Below are 17,606 nucleotides of genomic sequence, written 5' to 3'. Positions count from 1 at the left end.
TTTGGTCATCTGTGCTTCCAATTGTTCACTATTATTAACAACGCCAATTATAGCTCCAATATATATATTTTTTTAACACCAAAACGAGCATTGGAATAAAGGACTCCGTCCCCCAGAGCAGAAGCCGGACCTTGCTCATCGAACCGATTATTTATTGAACATTTATTTATCGTGGGCACTGCGTCGAGGATGGGAGGCGGTAGAACCCTCACCCTCTCCTTAAAGTTAGTGTACTTTAAGAGAAAGTTGCTGGGTCAGAGGCCAGGTGTATACATATTAATTAGGCAAAACAGTTTCTAGAACTGAAATCTCTACAGTTAATAGTTCCCAGGTTTATGCATAAAAAAATATGAACCCACAACCTCTGCATTAGCCCGTGCTCAAGAGCCACACAGACAGAAAACCCGACTCAGCCCTCAGCGGCGTGCGCTCCGTTGCAGGCAGAGGAAACCCTCTCCCCGGGCCTCCCGGCGCCGGCGCGTGCGCGGGACCCATCTCCCCCCACCGCCCGGGACCACCACCCCGCGCTGCCCGCTTCCGAATTCCCTTCTCCCGGCGTGCGCCAGGCGGTGGAAAACGAAACGTCCACCCGACCACTTCCTCTTAGAGAGGTTCTCCCGCTAAGTGTGGTTTTGAAGATCAAGTGCAAGGCTGCTTGGTGCGGTGGTCACAACGAGGGTGGAAAACAAACTTTGTTACGTGTTAACTTGGTTGGAGCACAGCGACTCCGGGAAGGGATCGGAGTTACGTTAAAACCGTGCGCAGCTTTGTTTTTGAATAAACATCGTTTTCACTGATGAAGAAGGAAGGGAGGGCTTGAAAGCCGGACGGAGAACGGGGCAGGATGGTTTCCGCAGGTGGCGTGCGGCCGCATCCCGGCCTCCTCGGCTCCGATTACAGTTTCCGCGGCGCTGGAGGGGAAGCATCCTCCACGCTGCGATCTCCCATCAATGGGATTCCCCTCGTGGGAAATGCCGCCTCCCGGCAGACTTGCACTCGGAGGGCCGGGCGTGTAGCTGCGACCTGGGGCTCCCAGGCGGGCGGACGGGTGCGCACGCCGCGAGCCCCATGGAAACCCTGGGTCGGCACCGCGCTCCCTCCACGCCCCGGGGAGAGCCGGCACCACCCGCCGCCGCCGCCGCGGAGGGGCGGGGGAGATGCCGCGGGGGGCGGGCGCGGCGCGCGGGGAGGGGAAGGGGTTCTCGCGCGATTGGGCGAGGTTTCCGGTGTTGTGACTGAAACCCGTCAATATGGCGGCGATCGGCCGCGGCCGCTCGCTGAAGAACCTCCGAATACGAGGTAAGCTCGCTGCAACCCTCGCTCCCTCCCGCCTGGGGCCCGCGACCCCTGGCCCTTGCCTCCCCCTGGCCCTGGGCTGGGGGAGCGATTAGGGGCGCTGGCCGGAGCCAGGGTTGCCGGCGCTGGCCTGCGAGCGAATCCTAATTGGAGCTGTGTGTCTGTTTCGCACAGGGCGGAATGACAGCGGCGAGGAGAACGTCCCGCTGGATCTGACCCGAGGTAACGCGGGGCGCCGCGGGCGCCGGCGAGGGCGCGCTGCTGGGGAGGAGCTGGGGGCCGGGGACCGGGGGCAGGGGCGGGCCCCGCACGGGACCGGCGGGGGTGCGGGAGGCAGAGCCCGAGCCCCGCCTGCTGGCTCGCGGGAGCCAAGCCCGGGGCAGCCTCCCGGGACCCATCCCCCTTCCCGGTGCCCGCTTCCCTGGCCCCGCGCCTTTCTCCGGGCCTCTGGGTGCGGCGGGTGCCGCGGAACGCCAGGCGGGACTCCGCGGAGCCGGCGACCGTCTGGGTGTTCTGGACCCCCGAGGGAGCGTTTCACTCCCATCCCGGAGCTCGTGCAGCCATTCGCCTGGAGGCGGCCGGCGGGAGGTAGAAGCTGTTATTTAGGTTGCCGGAGGATGTCTGAGGGAAGAGCGACCACATCCTGCCCTCCCCGTCCCCCAGAGCAGAAGCCGGACCTGCTGGGTTCTTGCTTGCCTGCGTGACTGCTTTACTGTTTGCTCACCGCCCTGGGGGACCCGCAGCATTGATAATTGGGTAGTGAAACCTAGAATCGGGGACTATGGTTAAGTGTCTGGTTTACGCTGTAGTTCATTCCCGTTTCCCTTTCCCCGGTGGCTGGGAGTGTAGTTGGCAAAGACCGCCCCCTCACCCTCGCTGCAGGTTCATTGTTTACCTTCTGCAGTGGCGACGGGTTTGTTTACACCTTGGGAACTGGGCGAACCCCGCGGTTGTGTTTTTAAGGATCTAATCCAGCTACTGGCCAGTGAATCTTATACTCGTCACCGTAATGGAGTGTATTCGACAATATCTCGCTGAAGAAACAGTAGTTGTATACAAGGTTTTTCTTTCTTTCTTTCTTTCTTTCTTTTTTTTTTTTTTTTCCACGGTAAACAGGATTTGGTCTACTGATTCCGAAGAAGTCATATTTCACACCGGCTAGAGTGTAAGCTGGTTCAGCTGTATAGAATGAGTTTCCTTTCTGAGATCTGAAAAACACTTTAGGAAGTTAAAGAAAGTCGTAAACAGTTCATTAAAAATTTGAAAAATTTAACCCATGTTCTACTTGACGTAATGACTGTTATCTAAAGTATTTGTCAGACGCGGGCTCATTGTTGAGGCTCATCTCTGGTATTTAAAGCATAGTGCATTATCTGCTGTATTTTATATTTCACAGTGGAAGATAACTGTTATAAACTAAACTGCTGCTTTTCGTTTAGCTACGAGAGTACATTTTTGTACGAATATTTTATTCTGAAAGTTCAGGGACTTTGTTTTGGGCGAGCTAGATGCTGGTGCTAATAGGCAGATGGGTTTCTACTAATGCACTAAACTGAAACTTTTTTTCATTAGTGTTCATTTTTCACGGACATTTGTGTAGAAAGATGTAAAGCTTTTGACTTTTGTGTAACAGTTTGGAAACTTGACTTTAAAACACACACACGAAAAATCTATATGAAATGTATGTGGTAGTCTAGTAAATTTCCTAACAAAAACAAAATTCCCACAGGGTTCAAAATTAACATTTGTGTTTTGTAACAGATGTACTTTATTAGTGATTTAATTTCTTCATGGGCATATGTATTTAGATGGTGAAAAGAGAACTTATCTTCTGTCTTAATTTTCTCCTTAAAAGTTTGCTTGGATGTGGTGCTAGAAATGTTATATTTGTGCTTTAGGTTGAGTTTGCTGAGCTGTATGTAGCAGTTTCTGTGGTTGGTATCAAAATTTTGGTTTGTAAAAAAATGTACAAATTTGTTTGGATACCTTTGATTTACTTCAAACTTACTCAAGTGCACAGATAAGTGTATGTTTACTATTTAAAATGTTATAGTTCCTGAGCATTTTGTGAACATTATAGTCAGTAGATGTTTTTAGAATAATGCAACAAGCAAAAAATGCTATTTGTACTTGCCCTGATAAAATATAGTTTAGTTTGCAATATACACAGCCTATTGAAATTGATGGCAAAAGACATATGCAAGTAAGAGAAGCTATATGAGAATAAAAAATAATTTATTATATAGGGAAGCTGTTGTTCAAGGAACTGCTATTCAGACAGACATTTCATTGTTGAAAGGTTTGTGAATCTAAAGTCCTGTGGATCTAACCTCAAGAAGCCTCATGAGGAATTAATTATTCTTTAGTAATAGTTTTTGAGCTCTTGGGCAGTCTGGTTGCTGCTGAAAGGCAGCTGTTTGTGGATTGAATTACAGTACATTTTAGATAAAGTTTGGGTAACCAAAACTACATGTTTTTAATGTGAAGGCAGTGTTTGATCTCATTTTAATTGTTTTTATATAACCTTTGAGAAATTCATTGTGTAGCTATCTCACAGAGTTCATTGTTAAACAGAGGTCATGGTCATTGTAATTCCTAAAGGAACCCTCAATGTATAGTGAAAAGAGATTAGACTGTACAGTCAAATAGTTCTGGGTTTTAATCTCAGTGGGCATACTTAATAGGTGATGTGGGGCAAGTTATTTGACCTTGTTTAACTCTTGTTTTCTTCAACTCAAAGAGAGATAACTTCAAAGGGCTATTAAGAATGTGAGAAGTGAATGAACTAATGCTTAAAATACTCAGTACAGGAGCTGATACTTTTGTGAGTGATGTTAACTAAACGTTAGTTGTTTTCCCACACTATGAAATCAGTTGTGATTATTTATATTGCACTTAAAATATTTCAAAGTTGTTCTGAACATTATAAACAATAAGGAATTATGGTATTGAGGCTTTCATTTTTTTGAGACATACTGTTAATTGGGTATAGCTTGTCTGAAGTAGAGTTCTTTTTTTTTAAATTATTTTTTAAAGATTTTACTTATTTATTTGACAGACAGAGATCACAAGTAGGCAGAGAAGCAGGCAGAGAGAGAGGAGGAAGCAGGCTCCCCGCTGAGCAGAGAGCCCGATGGATGTGTGGCTTGATCCCAGGACCCTGGGATCATGACCTGAGCCGAAGGCAGAGGCTTTAACCCACTGAGCCACCCAGGTGCCCCGAGTTCTTGAATATAACAACTGTAAAGGAATATTCTGTGAGATTACCAGTAAATTAGGTCTAAGCAAAGAGTATCATATGTACTTGAGATAAAATGTAGTATTTTACTTTATAGAACCTTAGAATTTTTCTCTGACTCCAGAAATTTCTTAGTAATAAAGATTTGGCTAGCCTTGCAAACTTCTTGAGGCCCAGGAGAGTTCTAGGTGCTTTGGTTTTGGTAGTTGGTTCATACATAGTGTACTTCAGTTAAGTTGGTGGACTAATTTTGATCTAGTTTAGGAACTGTGATCTACTGAAGTACTGCAGTAGATCTCACAGTAAACTTACTGGTGATTGCTGCTTTCAGTTTTGTTCAAACAACTACTTAATTTTGTGAAAGTCCCTGATAGTTGCTATTGATATAATTTAAATACTCTCTCTGTTTTGCATGCCAATATCTATTTTGAAACCAAAAAGCTTCCCTTAGTCACTTCCACTGCAAGGATAGCCTGGCTTTATTTTTTTATCAGTCTCATAGTACATTTGTGGTACTGAGTAACGTGAAAAGACACAGGGTATTCTTCCTGTGTAAGTTCTTCTTACTGTACAGTAATTTAATCATTGTGTTCAAAGTGAATTTTTAGGACATGGACAAACCTGTATTGAAATCTTTCAGAATAGAATTTATGTAATAGTATTGAGTTTTATTTCTTGATTATCCAATTCTTTTACTTTTCTGTTAGAAAGAATACAGAAATTGGCTGTCTTAGTTGCTGTTTCATACTTAGAAAGATAGGAAGGTTAACTGAGTGATGCAGATTTGAATACTGCTTTTTGTTTTCTGATTTTTTTCTAGTGAGCAGATAGATTACTCATGTTGTTTGATTACTGACTTGAGTTAGACAAAACAAATGTTGACTGAATGCTTGTTATTTACTAAATGCTGAATTAAGTGCTGGAGGAATGAAGATAAGGAAGATGTTATTCCCCCTTTTAGGTATTTACTGGAACAGATTAAGCGATTGCAATATGGAACGATAAATTAAGTAACCAAACTGTACAAGGACCAGAAATAACCTAGAGGAGAAAGTGATGAATTGTTTGGTGGGTAGAGGATTAGAGAAGGCTTCACAGAATGTTTGACTTCTCATAAGAATAGTGGTGGACATAAGGAAAGGAAACATGGGTTCCAAGAGACTGGACCACACCTTCTGAAAGGTAAAAGTCAGCAGGAAAAGGAGCTGCCTAGGAAGCTCCATTGATGTAATCCAAGAAATGGTGGTGAACTAGACTAGAATGTTAGAGTTAGAAATGAAGGTCAATATATATTGAAATGGAGTAATCAACTAATTTGTTTTCTTCAGATTTCAAACTGACTACACTGTGCAGAGAACTTACTTTATTAAGAAGGTCAAAGCTGTCTAATGTGAATTCCCTTAACTCCTTCCCTTTATTTTTTAAAGTAATCTTTGTGCCCAGTGTGGGTCTTGAACTCAGTACCCCAGATCAAGAGTCACATGCTCTACCTACTGAGCCAGCCAGGTGGGTGTGCCTGTCTTCTCTCCTTGGTATTTTATACATATATATCTTCTGGTTCCCTGAGTCAGGGAATAAAGCATCTCTGTTCCCTTTCAAGGCTAACCTGGAAAAGAATTTTATGCTTTTAATACTGTTTCCTCTAAGATGCTTTGTAGAACTGAGATCTCTTTCTTCTTCATTTCTTCCTTCCTATTGGAAGTTTTCTTATGTTCAGTCATCATTTGTTATATCCTTCATATGGATCAAGTACTATACCAGGCATCAGATGATAGTGGGAGGTGTGGAAAGATAAAGACAAAGATTACAAAATATCTGTTTTTCCATCGACTCTATGGAAAGAATAGTTCATCCTCATTCTAGAGCTTTCTTCTTTAACCGCTCTAGTCTTCTAAGCACAGCTTTCCCTGTGTACTGAAAATAGTTTTTTAAAGGATGCTGGTAATCTCATGTAAAATTCATTGGCATCTTTAAGTTCCCTATTCTATTTTAGAACTACTGCTGTATTAATAGTTTTGTTCCAGGCTCTAAAATATGTTATCTCACTTAATCTTTAATAACTGAGGTACTCTTTTTATCCCTATTTTACAGTTGAGGATATAGGCTTTAAAATTCTAAAGGTCTGAAATTCAGGTTAAGTAATTCAGCCAGGGTTATAGGATTAGTGAGTGATGCAGATCATGCACTTGTAGGCACTACACTATTACTATTCTTGCAACTATGTCACTTGATTTCTGTGAAATATTCTCCTGCTTCTTTTCCTGCCTCTCATGCTGCCCCTTCTGTGTTCCCTGACTAGTCTTCCAGCTACTTAAGCAAGTGAGCCTTAAGATTCTGTCCTTGATCTCTTCTTTCCTACGGTGCTAGGTGCTATGTCTCTGAACAGCCTTTACAATGAGAGCTTCAAAAATCCATGAATTGGGAAAAAAAAAAAAATCCATGTGCTGAGATAGTTATGATAATTAAATTTCTTTTAAGCTTGCAAAATATATTAGTATTATGTGTCTACTACTCATCTAAAGGCCTGATATATAAAACTTTTCATCCCAAAGCATATTCTTTTAACTTTCTAGTTACCACACCATCCTTTGTAATAATCAAGCTAAAGACCTACAGATTATCTTTGTTCAGGTGCTGTGTTCCTTCAGATTGCCGGTGAAATACCTAAGGAGATGGGTTCTTTCCTATAACATTGTCTTGGTCTTGTTCACATCTTTATTATCTCATTTGGATGATGTAAAATCTTTTCTGTCACCTTTTCTTCACTTTCTCTGCTATGTGATTGCCAGGATTATTATCCTGAAATGTAGATCTGATCTTATCATTCCCTTAAATTAAAAAAAAAAAAACAAAACCCAGAACACTCACACTTCCCTGGCATGTTGTTGCTCACAGAATAAAGTCCATATTTCTTAACTTGGCATTGAAGGCCTTTTATGATTTATTCCAGAATTAGCTTCTTTTTTTTTCTTTTTTTTTTAAGATTTTATTTATTTATTTATTTGACAGACAGAGATCACAAGTAGGCAGAGAGGCAGGCAGAGAGAGAGAGAGAGAGAGAGAGAGAGAGGAAGGGAAGCAGGCTCCCTGCTGAGCAGAGAGCAAATGCGGGGCTCGATCCCAGGACCCGGAGACCGTGACCTGAGCCTAAGGCAGAGGCTCAACCTACTGAGCCACCCAGGCGCCCCCAGAATTATTATCTTCTGTACTGTCTTGATCATACATACTATTCTGTCAGCCCCTGTGCAGAGTTTACTTGTGTAAGACATTCTCTTCCTTCCTTACACACAGCGCTTTTCAGCAGGGATGGGGAAAGTTAGCAAGTCCAAAGCACTTACCTCCCCATATTTGTTCTTTCCCCTTGGAGATTGTGTTATACCCCTAGTTGAGAATCTGCTTTGGAAAAAATGATTTATTCCTTGCATATGGCATGTGGTTTCTATTTACTTGACCTCGTGCAGGTGGTTTCCTCTGCCTAGAATTTCATTTTCAGTACTCTTTGTTGAAGTCCTAATTCTTTAAGGTCTAGGTTACTTGCAACGTCTAGAAATCATCCAAGTGAGTATTTACTGGGATTGCTTCCTCCTCTACTTTTCTACATTTTGTTTGTTCCTTTTTTAAAATATCACTTCTCCTTGCCTTACGTTCTTTGTCCTGTTGTTTTTCGTTACTGTATCTTAAGCTTCCCCAGCATCTGTGATATAATAATGATTGAAGCATTTTATTGAAGGTCAGAATGGAGAGAGAGATGGGAAATGGAATAGTACAGCATTAAGGAGAGTAGAAGTGAAAGAACATTTTAGGTTTGCAGTCCTGAGGGACATTGAGATTGATGGTGCTATGAAATGAAGAAATCCATTTTGGAGGGATGATAATGAGTTAAGCTTTGTACTTTGAATTTCAGGCGATTAAGTCAATCATATATAAAAGGTAGCTGCAAATACTGGCTTGGTTCTAAACTTGTGATCTGATTGTTCTCTGCATGGGGCCTGAAGACAGGGAAGAATGTAAATGGAGAAAGCGAAAGATTTAAATGTTAAGAGGATAAGCTGAGGAGAGTGGCATAGCCTAAGAACCAAAAAATGAGAATAAGGTGGCCAAGAGAAGAAAACTAGCAAGACTATGATCTCAGAAGACAAGAGGGGTGTTTTGGTTGAAGAGACTGCGAGACTGTAGCATTGAAATTGGTGTTTGGAGAATTCCGTTCTACTCTTCCTTAATATAAGGATGATGTTGGCATACTATTTAATCTCTCTGGGCTTCAGTTCCCTGTATCTCTGAAATACATACTACATTACACGTGTAGCACTGTCATCTGCTGTCTTTGTGATCCTCAGATATCTCCGTGTTTCTGGGATATTGAAAGGTTAAAAAGAAAGCATTACAGCCTTATTAAATCACTGTAAGAAGTATTCCCATAAACAGTAATGATTACATGTAGGAGTGATGGTATTTCATAGCACTTTAAATGTAAATTATAGTCAACTCTCAATTTCCTTTTAAGTGATCATCTGCAGTGACTTGCTGCCTCCTCCCCCTCCCAGGTCTCAGGCTACTGAAAATAGGGCTGTGAAAAGCACAGTGGGGTGAGTGAATGGTTTGCATGCCTGTGTGTCTGTATCTCTGACTATCACCAAGCTAAATACAGTCCACTCTCATTTACCTGCACTTAAAAAAGGTGAATAATGACGGAAGAGTGCTAAATTACATAATTTAAATAGCATTACTTGTATGTGGCTTGGGAAGAGTTTACATTCTTTCCTCCCCTACAATAGATTGATGTGTCTTTTCTTTTATGTGAATTATTAGCATCAATTTTTATTTCCTGAGCAAATACTATTAGAATAGCAAACATAGATAGGTGAAAATGTATATTAGGTAAACCACATGCGAATATTTGAGAGTTGACTGTTAACGCTTTTTGGATCATCCATTGTTTTGTATTATCTGTGCTTTTTTGTTAGTGTGGCCAGGTTAAAGCTGAATAGCTACTTTAAAATTTTATCTGAATATACTTCTAAAATTATACAGATGCCAAACTAAAATGATGATAATTGTGTAAACCTAAACAAATATAACATATGTCCCAAGTCATAGGATGGAAAGAGAACTGAAAACTTAAGTACATTCTTAAAATCCCTTTTACAAAGTCTTTGAGCCAGGCAGATTGCATAAACCAAGCAACGTACCTGGTAATGATGAAATTTATATAAAATTGGGGTGTGCCAGAACTTCAAACATATCCTATTTATGAAGTTCAGTTGAGTTTTGTAAGAAATACAGAAGACAGTTTTTTAATTACCTGCCTTTTCAAGAATTTAACTCTGTCAATTACTTTGCCATTTTTTGCTCCAATGGTTTGAAGATTAGAATTTATAGTGGTTTGTTAATGCCAGTCAGCATATTTTTGATCCATATATAATTGGGTTAGTAAGTGTTACCATGAATCAGGAAGGCACAATTCTTGGTTTCAAGTTTATATTATAGTTGGGATATACCTGTATCAGGGCATAGTATAAGACAGTAGTATTTGAAGAACCTGTTAGTTGTCCTTATAAAGGAATCAAAAGCTGGAGGCATTCAGAAAATTCAAAAAATGGGAGGAGATAGGTAAGGAATAGCTTAGAGGGAAGACCTCATAGAAGTCTTGACACCAGTCAGACTGTCAGACTTTTTTGCATTAAACGGTAGCATTTGAATAGGTAGAACTTTGGGTCAGTGTCTTAAAAAATTGCAACTTAATTTTGTGAACTAACATTTCTAGCATATTATTCCATACTTGAAGGTAATGTTGAGGAAAAGTTGGTGATTATATAATTCTCATAATTATTGAAAGTTAATTATATCTCTAAAGTCGGGCTTTTCTGGCCTTTAAAGGTAGTACAGTACTGGACTGAGAGCTTTTAGGCATACTGTGAAATAATTGTGTGCTTGTGACTATGAGTATATAAATGCTTGGCTGTTATTCCAAATCCAAGTATAAATGACTTTTTTTCTTCCATTGTTTTGTAGTATATGTGTTTCCTTTCCCCTTCATTAATACTGCATGTTCAAAGGGCTTTATAAATTTGTTATCAAACTTACTTCGAGATTTATGTAATTTGGAAGTAGAGATTATGTATGAGATGGGTAGTGTTTTTTTTACTTTCCACACTGAAATGACCATATTTGCTGACCTCAGAATTTAAACACGTGGCCTCATGGTGAGATAGAATATTTGAAATTAAGATCATTCTGAAAAACATGGAATGTTTCATTGCTAAATCCAGACAACCTACCCAGCCCTCTAGTTATTTGGGTAAATGGTATACTGGGGAAATTATTGCTTTTATTAAAGCGGCAAAATGAGAGTTGAATTGCCACTTGCAGGGATTTTAGTGATCTTGTTCAGAATCCAGTGTAATTTCATGTGTTTTTTAAAACGAATAAAGAGTGAAGAGACACACAGAAGCTGTAAACAAAGAAGACTGCCAAGTAATTTACTTTTAGTTACTAAGAAGGAGCAACTTGCCAGATAAAAGTGTATTTAACTGCTTTTAGATGTGTGCACATAAATATATTTATCTAGTCTCATAGTCTCATACTTCGAGAAATCACATCTTAAGGTAGTATTGCTTATTCTTTCCATGCTTAATGTTCATCCCTCATATACTAAAACTTTTAATTGCCCTGTTTTTTTCTCTGCTCATAATTCTGTATAATATACTCCCTAACGTTCACCACACCACCACCACCACCAACAACCCCCTTACCCCAAGAAAAAAAAAAAAAAAAAGAAAAAAGAAAAAGAAAAACTGAAGGGAATAGAGTTGCAGAAAGAGTGAGAAGACTCCAGTGGTTGGAGGTAGGTGAGCTGTGAACTCTTAACATTTAGTTATGGCAGTTTCTGTGTTTGTGACCAGGTGGCTAGTGGAATATTGTGGAATGTTTTATTTATATGTATTGTGGATAAATTTTTAATTGTGTCTATTATATGATTAGCATAAAATCATGATAATGGAATATTTGAATACAAATAGCTATTTTCTGCTTTATTTAGAATAACTTGTGTTTTTATTTTATTGATGTAGTTTGGGATTTCTAATGTTATTGTTGAATGCCATAACTTGATACAAAGCAGGTCAGATTCTTACATAAGATTTCATGTCATGTAAGGATAATTCTCAACAGAAGTTTTTACAACGTTTTAATGAGTTAAATTTTAGATTAGCATAGCCTTAAGAAATGTTTATATCACTTTGTATATTTTAATAAGAACCTTACAGTAACCTTTTTCTCCTTTGTCATGGGAGATGTGTTCATGTTTCACCATTGTTTTGAATACAGAAATATAATTGTTTTACCTAGCGAAATGGAAGACATTTAAAAACATGCTGATCATTGTTTAAAAGGAGATAAAAAAGAAGATTAAGAAATTTGGATAAGCTGTTGTGTTGCCTTTAACTATGCTGCTGTTTCTTTTGATAGTTATTTTATTTTATTTAAAAAGTTTAGACTTACTTTTGAATCCTAGGAAGAATTTTTTACTTACATCAGTAATTGTTTCTATATTAAAGGTACTGTAGAGAATAAGTATAGTTATTTTTAACATAAGTATATCGCAAGTAAATGTTCACTTAGGATACTTTGAATATGAATGGATTGAGGGAGGTATGTGTGTATCTACATATTATGTTTATTTTTAAGCATATTTGGAAACTTCAGAAATTATTTTATTAGCTCCCCCATTCAAAACAAATCTTTGATGTCATCCATCATCACTCAAACCTTTCATTGATAGGTAGCTTATTCTAAGTTGTTTCTTTGCTGAGCAGCTAAGTTTGTAAATGAAATTCTTATATCAAATTAACCAAAATTTAATAAATCATTTTCAGTAATTGATCCTAGTTCTTTCATATTTTTATTTTGTAAATATTCACAAATAAAAGTAATAGGTTTACTCATGTTGGACACTGCTGTGTGCTGTTAGAGAGTCTTACCTTTTCTTCTCATACAGGCCAGTCCCCAACTACTTACTGAGTACTGCTTATGTGTCCAGCATTGTTCTGGTTGTTAGATGTTTAAGACATGGTCTTTGATTACAAAAAATAGCAGTTACCGTATTTTGAACTTCAGTATATGTTGGAAACTGTTAAAAACATTACTTAAATTATCTAATTTAGTCTTCCTACATTTGTAGAAAATATGTTTTAATATCCTTATATAACTGGTGAAGAAAGTGGGGCCCAGAGGGAGCCCAAGTAGCCCAAGGTCATACTGGCAGTAGAAGAGAGAGGTAGGATTCAGATCCCATTCACTGTTTTTGATTCTAAAACCCATACACTTAACTTTTTATAATCTTTCTAAAAACAAGTACAGTAGAAAATAAATCATATTGCTGGAATAATTAGCGATTAAATTAGTATGCTGTATATTATAATAATGTTGATTTGGAGCCCTCAAGAAGAAAGTTACTGGTTGAGCTCTGAAATATACATTTTAGCCATTATTGATATAATTATTTCTATAACTATTACATATTTCTCTCCTTTGTTAAGAAGAATATATCAACTACATTTTAACCTTTTCTCTTTGGCTGGGGCCATCATGAATGTCGATTATTTTGTTGATGGTGGGGGCAGAACAATTTATTACTACCTTGTGTGACATTGGACTGCTCTTTTTGGTCTTATGTGCTATTTTCTTATACTCAGCTATTACTTTACTTTGCAACTCTTATTCCTATGTTTAGCAGTTCTTTTTTTACTTTTACTGTGCTATAAAATAGAAACCATATAACTGGACTTGGTAATATTATATGGAAAATAAATATCAATAGGTTGTGATTATGTAGAATTAAGGGCCCCTGCTGTCAATAATATATGTTACCTGTAGTGAATAAACTTGGTGAGGATACATACTTTGAATCTTTATTGCTGTTTTTTGGTGTGCTTACTTTTATTTCCTGGTTGTTTTCCAGATAGCATGGCCTCATAGCATATAGCTCAAGGTAGGTGAGGTATGACTTGATAGTATTTATGTATACAACATGGACTGTAGGATTATATAAAGATAGATATTAAGGTACAAAATATGACTAATATGGACAAAATAACATTAATAATATGCTAATTACATAAAATAGAGATAGTCTAACTCTCTCTGTAGCTGAAAGCATGGCCTTTAGAGTCCAATCTGGATTTGAATCTTGACGCTGCCTCTTAGAAGTCTTTTTTTTTTTTTTTTAAGATTTATTTTATTTATTTTTTGACAGAGATCACAAGTCGGCGAGAGGCAGGCAGAGAGAGAGGAGGAAGCAGGCTCCTTGCAGAGCAGAGAGCCTGATGTGGGGCTCTATCCCAGGACCCTGGGATTATGAGCCGAGCTGAAGGCAGCGGCTTAATCCACTGAGCCACCCAGGCGCCCCTTAGAAGTTTTTTGAGTTTGGACAAGTTGCCTTTTCTGAGCACGTTTTCTTATCTCTGCTCAAAATGACACTTGAGGGAATAAAATGTAAACTATTTATTACAATTTTGCCACAGTTTGGCACATATCTGTACCTAATACCTATATATATTAGGTGTTCTTTAGTGGTCATTTAAAACAACAGAAATGAGAGAAGGGAAAGATAAGTGTGAGCTGGGAAAAAATAAAAGAAAGTGGGGCATTGTTACAGCTTTGAAAGAAAAGGATGTTGTTAAGTCAAGAGGAATTGAGCATAAATAAAGGCATTAAACATTTTATTGAGAGAGGAATAATAAGATATAGAATTTTAGTATTCATATTGGATTCATTGTAAGGTGGGGGTAAGGTACTGAGGGCCTTGAAAACTGTGGAGATATTAGATGCTTTTCTCTTTTTACATGTTAAAATACATAATGTTGTGAGAGAGCTGTAAATGTTCAGTTACTTTTTATTTAAAGAAAACAGATCCAAAAAATGTTTGTCATAATTGTATAGTCCTATAAATTTAGATAAATTGAACACATGAATAAGCAGAACCCGGATCAAGAATCAAAATGCTGCTAATACCTCAGAAGCTCCTGTTCTGTCTCTTCCGAGGCACTACTTTCCCACACGAAAGATGCCACTATTTTGACTTCTAATACTATAGATTAGTTTGGCCTGTTTTTGAACTTTCTGTGATACACTCATACAGTATGTACTCTTTTTTATCCGGTTTCATTTGCCCAATGTTATGTTGAATCACCATGTTGTATGTAGAGTTCAAGTTATTTTAATCCAAGGCTGTTTATATCTATTAGGTATGTGATGATATGGATATAGTCTTTCCTTTTGAATGGGCAGTGGATTTGAATGAGTGGATAGAGTTTGGAATAATGACGTTAATTCCAACTTTATTTAAAAACTATAAATCTTTTTCTGAATATCTTAGTCTTTTGCCTCTTTTAGTCTGATCTTTTGCTTTAATAGGTGGTAGTCAATACATTAGATAGGTGAATTTTTTTTTCTTAATGATTGTTTAAAGAAAAAGTATAGGGGCTCCTGGGTGGCTCGGTGCGTTGAGCCTCTGCCTTTGGTTCAAGTCATGGTCTCAGGGTCCTGGGATGGAGCCCCGTGTTGGGCTCTGCTCAGTGGGGAGCCTGCTTCCCCCTCTCTCTCTGCTTGCTTCTCTGCCTACTTATAATCTCTCTCTGTCAAAATAAATAAATAAAATCTTTAAAAAAAAAAAAGGAAGAAAGAAAAAGTATAATCAGAACTCAATAAACTCAAAGCTACAGGTTAGAAAGAAGATGGGAAAAATTTAGAATTCCAGTCCAATAAAAGTTTTTGTGTTGACCTAAAAAAATTGGTGGAATGATTACTGAAATTGGTTAGTATTTCTATAGGAAAAAAAGGGAGGATGATAAACATTTCTTGGTCTTCACTTAAAATGATATGCTGATACAGAAATATCAGTGTGTTAATATTTTAGATTTATAACATACAGTTTTAAGTATTAATCAAAGTTGAAAAGTTGTTAGAGTATAAAATAGAAATGCTTCTCCTTGAAGGAGCATAAATGTTTAAATGTCTTTTATGATTCTCTTTCTTAAGAGCTCAAAAGGGGCCATTAGAACACTTGTCTAATCCTGCTTTATTTTTTAACATATGAGAGAGTCGTAAAGTAATGCAATTGATTTTTTTTAGTAGACATAGTAGAACTTTATGAGGTTAAGTGAGAATGCTGAAGACTTCATTGATAGTTATAAAGTGTCTTTAAGTGATTGCTTTTGTCTCTTTCCCTGTATTTCTCAATTTCTCTCATTGGTTTCTGTTTCTTTCTCTATTTTTAGTTTTTCTTCTTGTGACTTTAATATACTAGGACATCTATAGAAATGGACATTTGTCTTTTGCTGTACTTGATAATGTTTTATGTTCCTTAATTTGAAATAAATGTTAATTGTTAAAGGTTTTTTGTTTTTGCTTTTACTTCTTCATTGGATTTTAGGGCTTTTCTTTCTCCCTGAGTTGGTGGTGCTTTAATAGAAAAAGATTCCGTTGCTCATCTCTTGGTACTTGTCCCCAAGAAATTAGAACTGAGTATTGCATAGGAAATTGGTTAAATACTTGAAAGCAACGTAGCACTATGTGCTTAGCATAGATTAGTAGAATAAAGAACATTTTACTTATTTCAGTATGCAAGAGCAAGAGTAAATGTGAAAGTGAAACAAGTATTCACTCTACTGAAGGTAAAGAAACTTCTGATGAAGTGCATTTTTAAAATGTTGATATTTTAAAAAATATTAGTATTCACTTTGTTTTAAATATTCAGAATGTTTCAAATGTTCATGTATCTATTCTGGGAATATGGGAAACAATAAATTTGGAATTCCCTGAAGGTGGGAACATAGTAATAACCTTCGAAGATCCTTGCTGATTCTGAGTCTAGACTATTTAGTTCATTGAGTATGGATTATTAGCTATCAAAAATGCTTTGTTTTAGTGGTGAATTTTGAGTGAATGCTTGTTTGATAGTATTAATTAGGAATGACAAAATGCAGTAAATCTATATTTTGAACCATGTTTTTTGGGATTATATTACTTACTGCTCTTGTACACACCAATACATCATATTTCCCCCCAACTATTTTAAATGATTTTTCCTAGAATAGTGCTGAAGTAGTAAACTCTTGGCTGACCAACTTGATCAGAGGTTGGTCTAAAATGATATTTTGATTATTTTGTGAAGGGTTTATTGAATGATGTGTTGTTTTAGCAGACAGTCTAGAAATTATATCCTTTGAATATCTGTTTCCTTTAAGCAGTCCCCTTGGAAAGGATATGTACTTTCTAGTGGTGATGTCCCTGTTAGAAAGATTTTAAAAATTCTGCTTTTGAAGATTGCTAAAGCTTATAATACAGCCCTTTAAATTGCTGTTTGATTTTTCCTTTGGGGATGAATTGGAGTTCAGGAACTGGTCAAATATAAATTGTGGTCAAATATAATGGACTATACCAACAACATGACAGAAGAAAGAGATATTAAGGAGTCATATCATTTAAGATACCTATGAATAAACCTAACGAAAGAGGTTAAGAATCTATATGCAGAAAACTATAAAGTACTCATGAAAGAAATTGAGGAAGACACAAAGAAATGGAAAAATGTTCCATGCTCCTGGATTGGAAGAATAAATATTGTGAAAATGTCTGTGCTACCTAAAGCAATCTACACATTTAATGCAATTCCTATTAAAATACCATCCATTTTTTTCAAAGAAGTGGAACAAATAATCCTAAAATTTACATGGAACCATAAAAGACCTCGAATAGCCAAAGGAATATTGAAAAAGAAAGCCAAAGTTGGTGGCATCACAATTCCAGACTTTAGGCTCTATTGCAAAGCTGTCATCATCAAGACAGTATGGTACTGGTACAAAAACAGACACATAGATCAATGGAACAGAATAGAGAGCCCAGAAATAGACCCTCAACTCTATGGTCAACTAATCTTCGACAAAGCAGGAAAGAATGTCCAATGGAAAAAAGACAGCCTCTTAAACAAATACTGTTGGGAAAATTGGACAGCCATATGCAGAAAAATGAAATTGGACCATTTCCTTACACTACACACGGAAAGAGACTCAAA

General features: G+C 37.9%; 1 protein-coding gene across 7 annotated transcripts in view; it reads left to right on the top strand.

Annotated features, from left to right (window-relative positions):
- Positions 1–1,201: 1,201 nt before the first annotated feature.
- RICTOR (RPTOR independent companion of MTOR complex 2) overlaps positions 1,202–17,606 on the top strand; it is a 129,471-nt gene continuing 113,066 nt past the window's right edge. For 5 of the 7 annotated variants that reach the window (XM_013051712.2, XM_004737979.3, XM_004737980.3 and 2 more), the window contains exons 1-2: positions 1,202–1,299; positions 1,471–1,518. In XM_013051712.2, coding sequence (XP_012907166.1) covers positions 1,251–1,299; positions 1,471–1,518 — 97 coding nt within the window. In that variant the 5' untranslated portion in view covers positions 1,202–1,250. Of the gene's footprint in view, positions 1,300–1,470; positions 1,519–9,078; positions 13,524–17,606 lie in introns of all 7 variants that reach the window. The other 2 variants (XM_045079492.1, XM_045079491.1) reach the window with 2 other exon arrangements.

Source organism: Mustela putorius, unplaced genomic scaffold (genome assembly GCF_011764305.1).
Source record: "Mustela putorius furo isolate JIRA1106 unplaced genomic scaffold, ASM1176430v1.1 tig00000407_pilon_pilon_pilon, whole genome shotgun sequence".
In the NCBI taxonomy this organism is placed as follows: Eukaryota; Metazoa; Chordata; class Mammalia; order Carnivora; family Mustelidae; genus Mustela; species Mustela putorius.
This window is presented reverse-complemented; position numbering and strand designations above follow the sequence as displayed.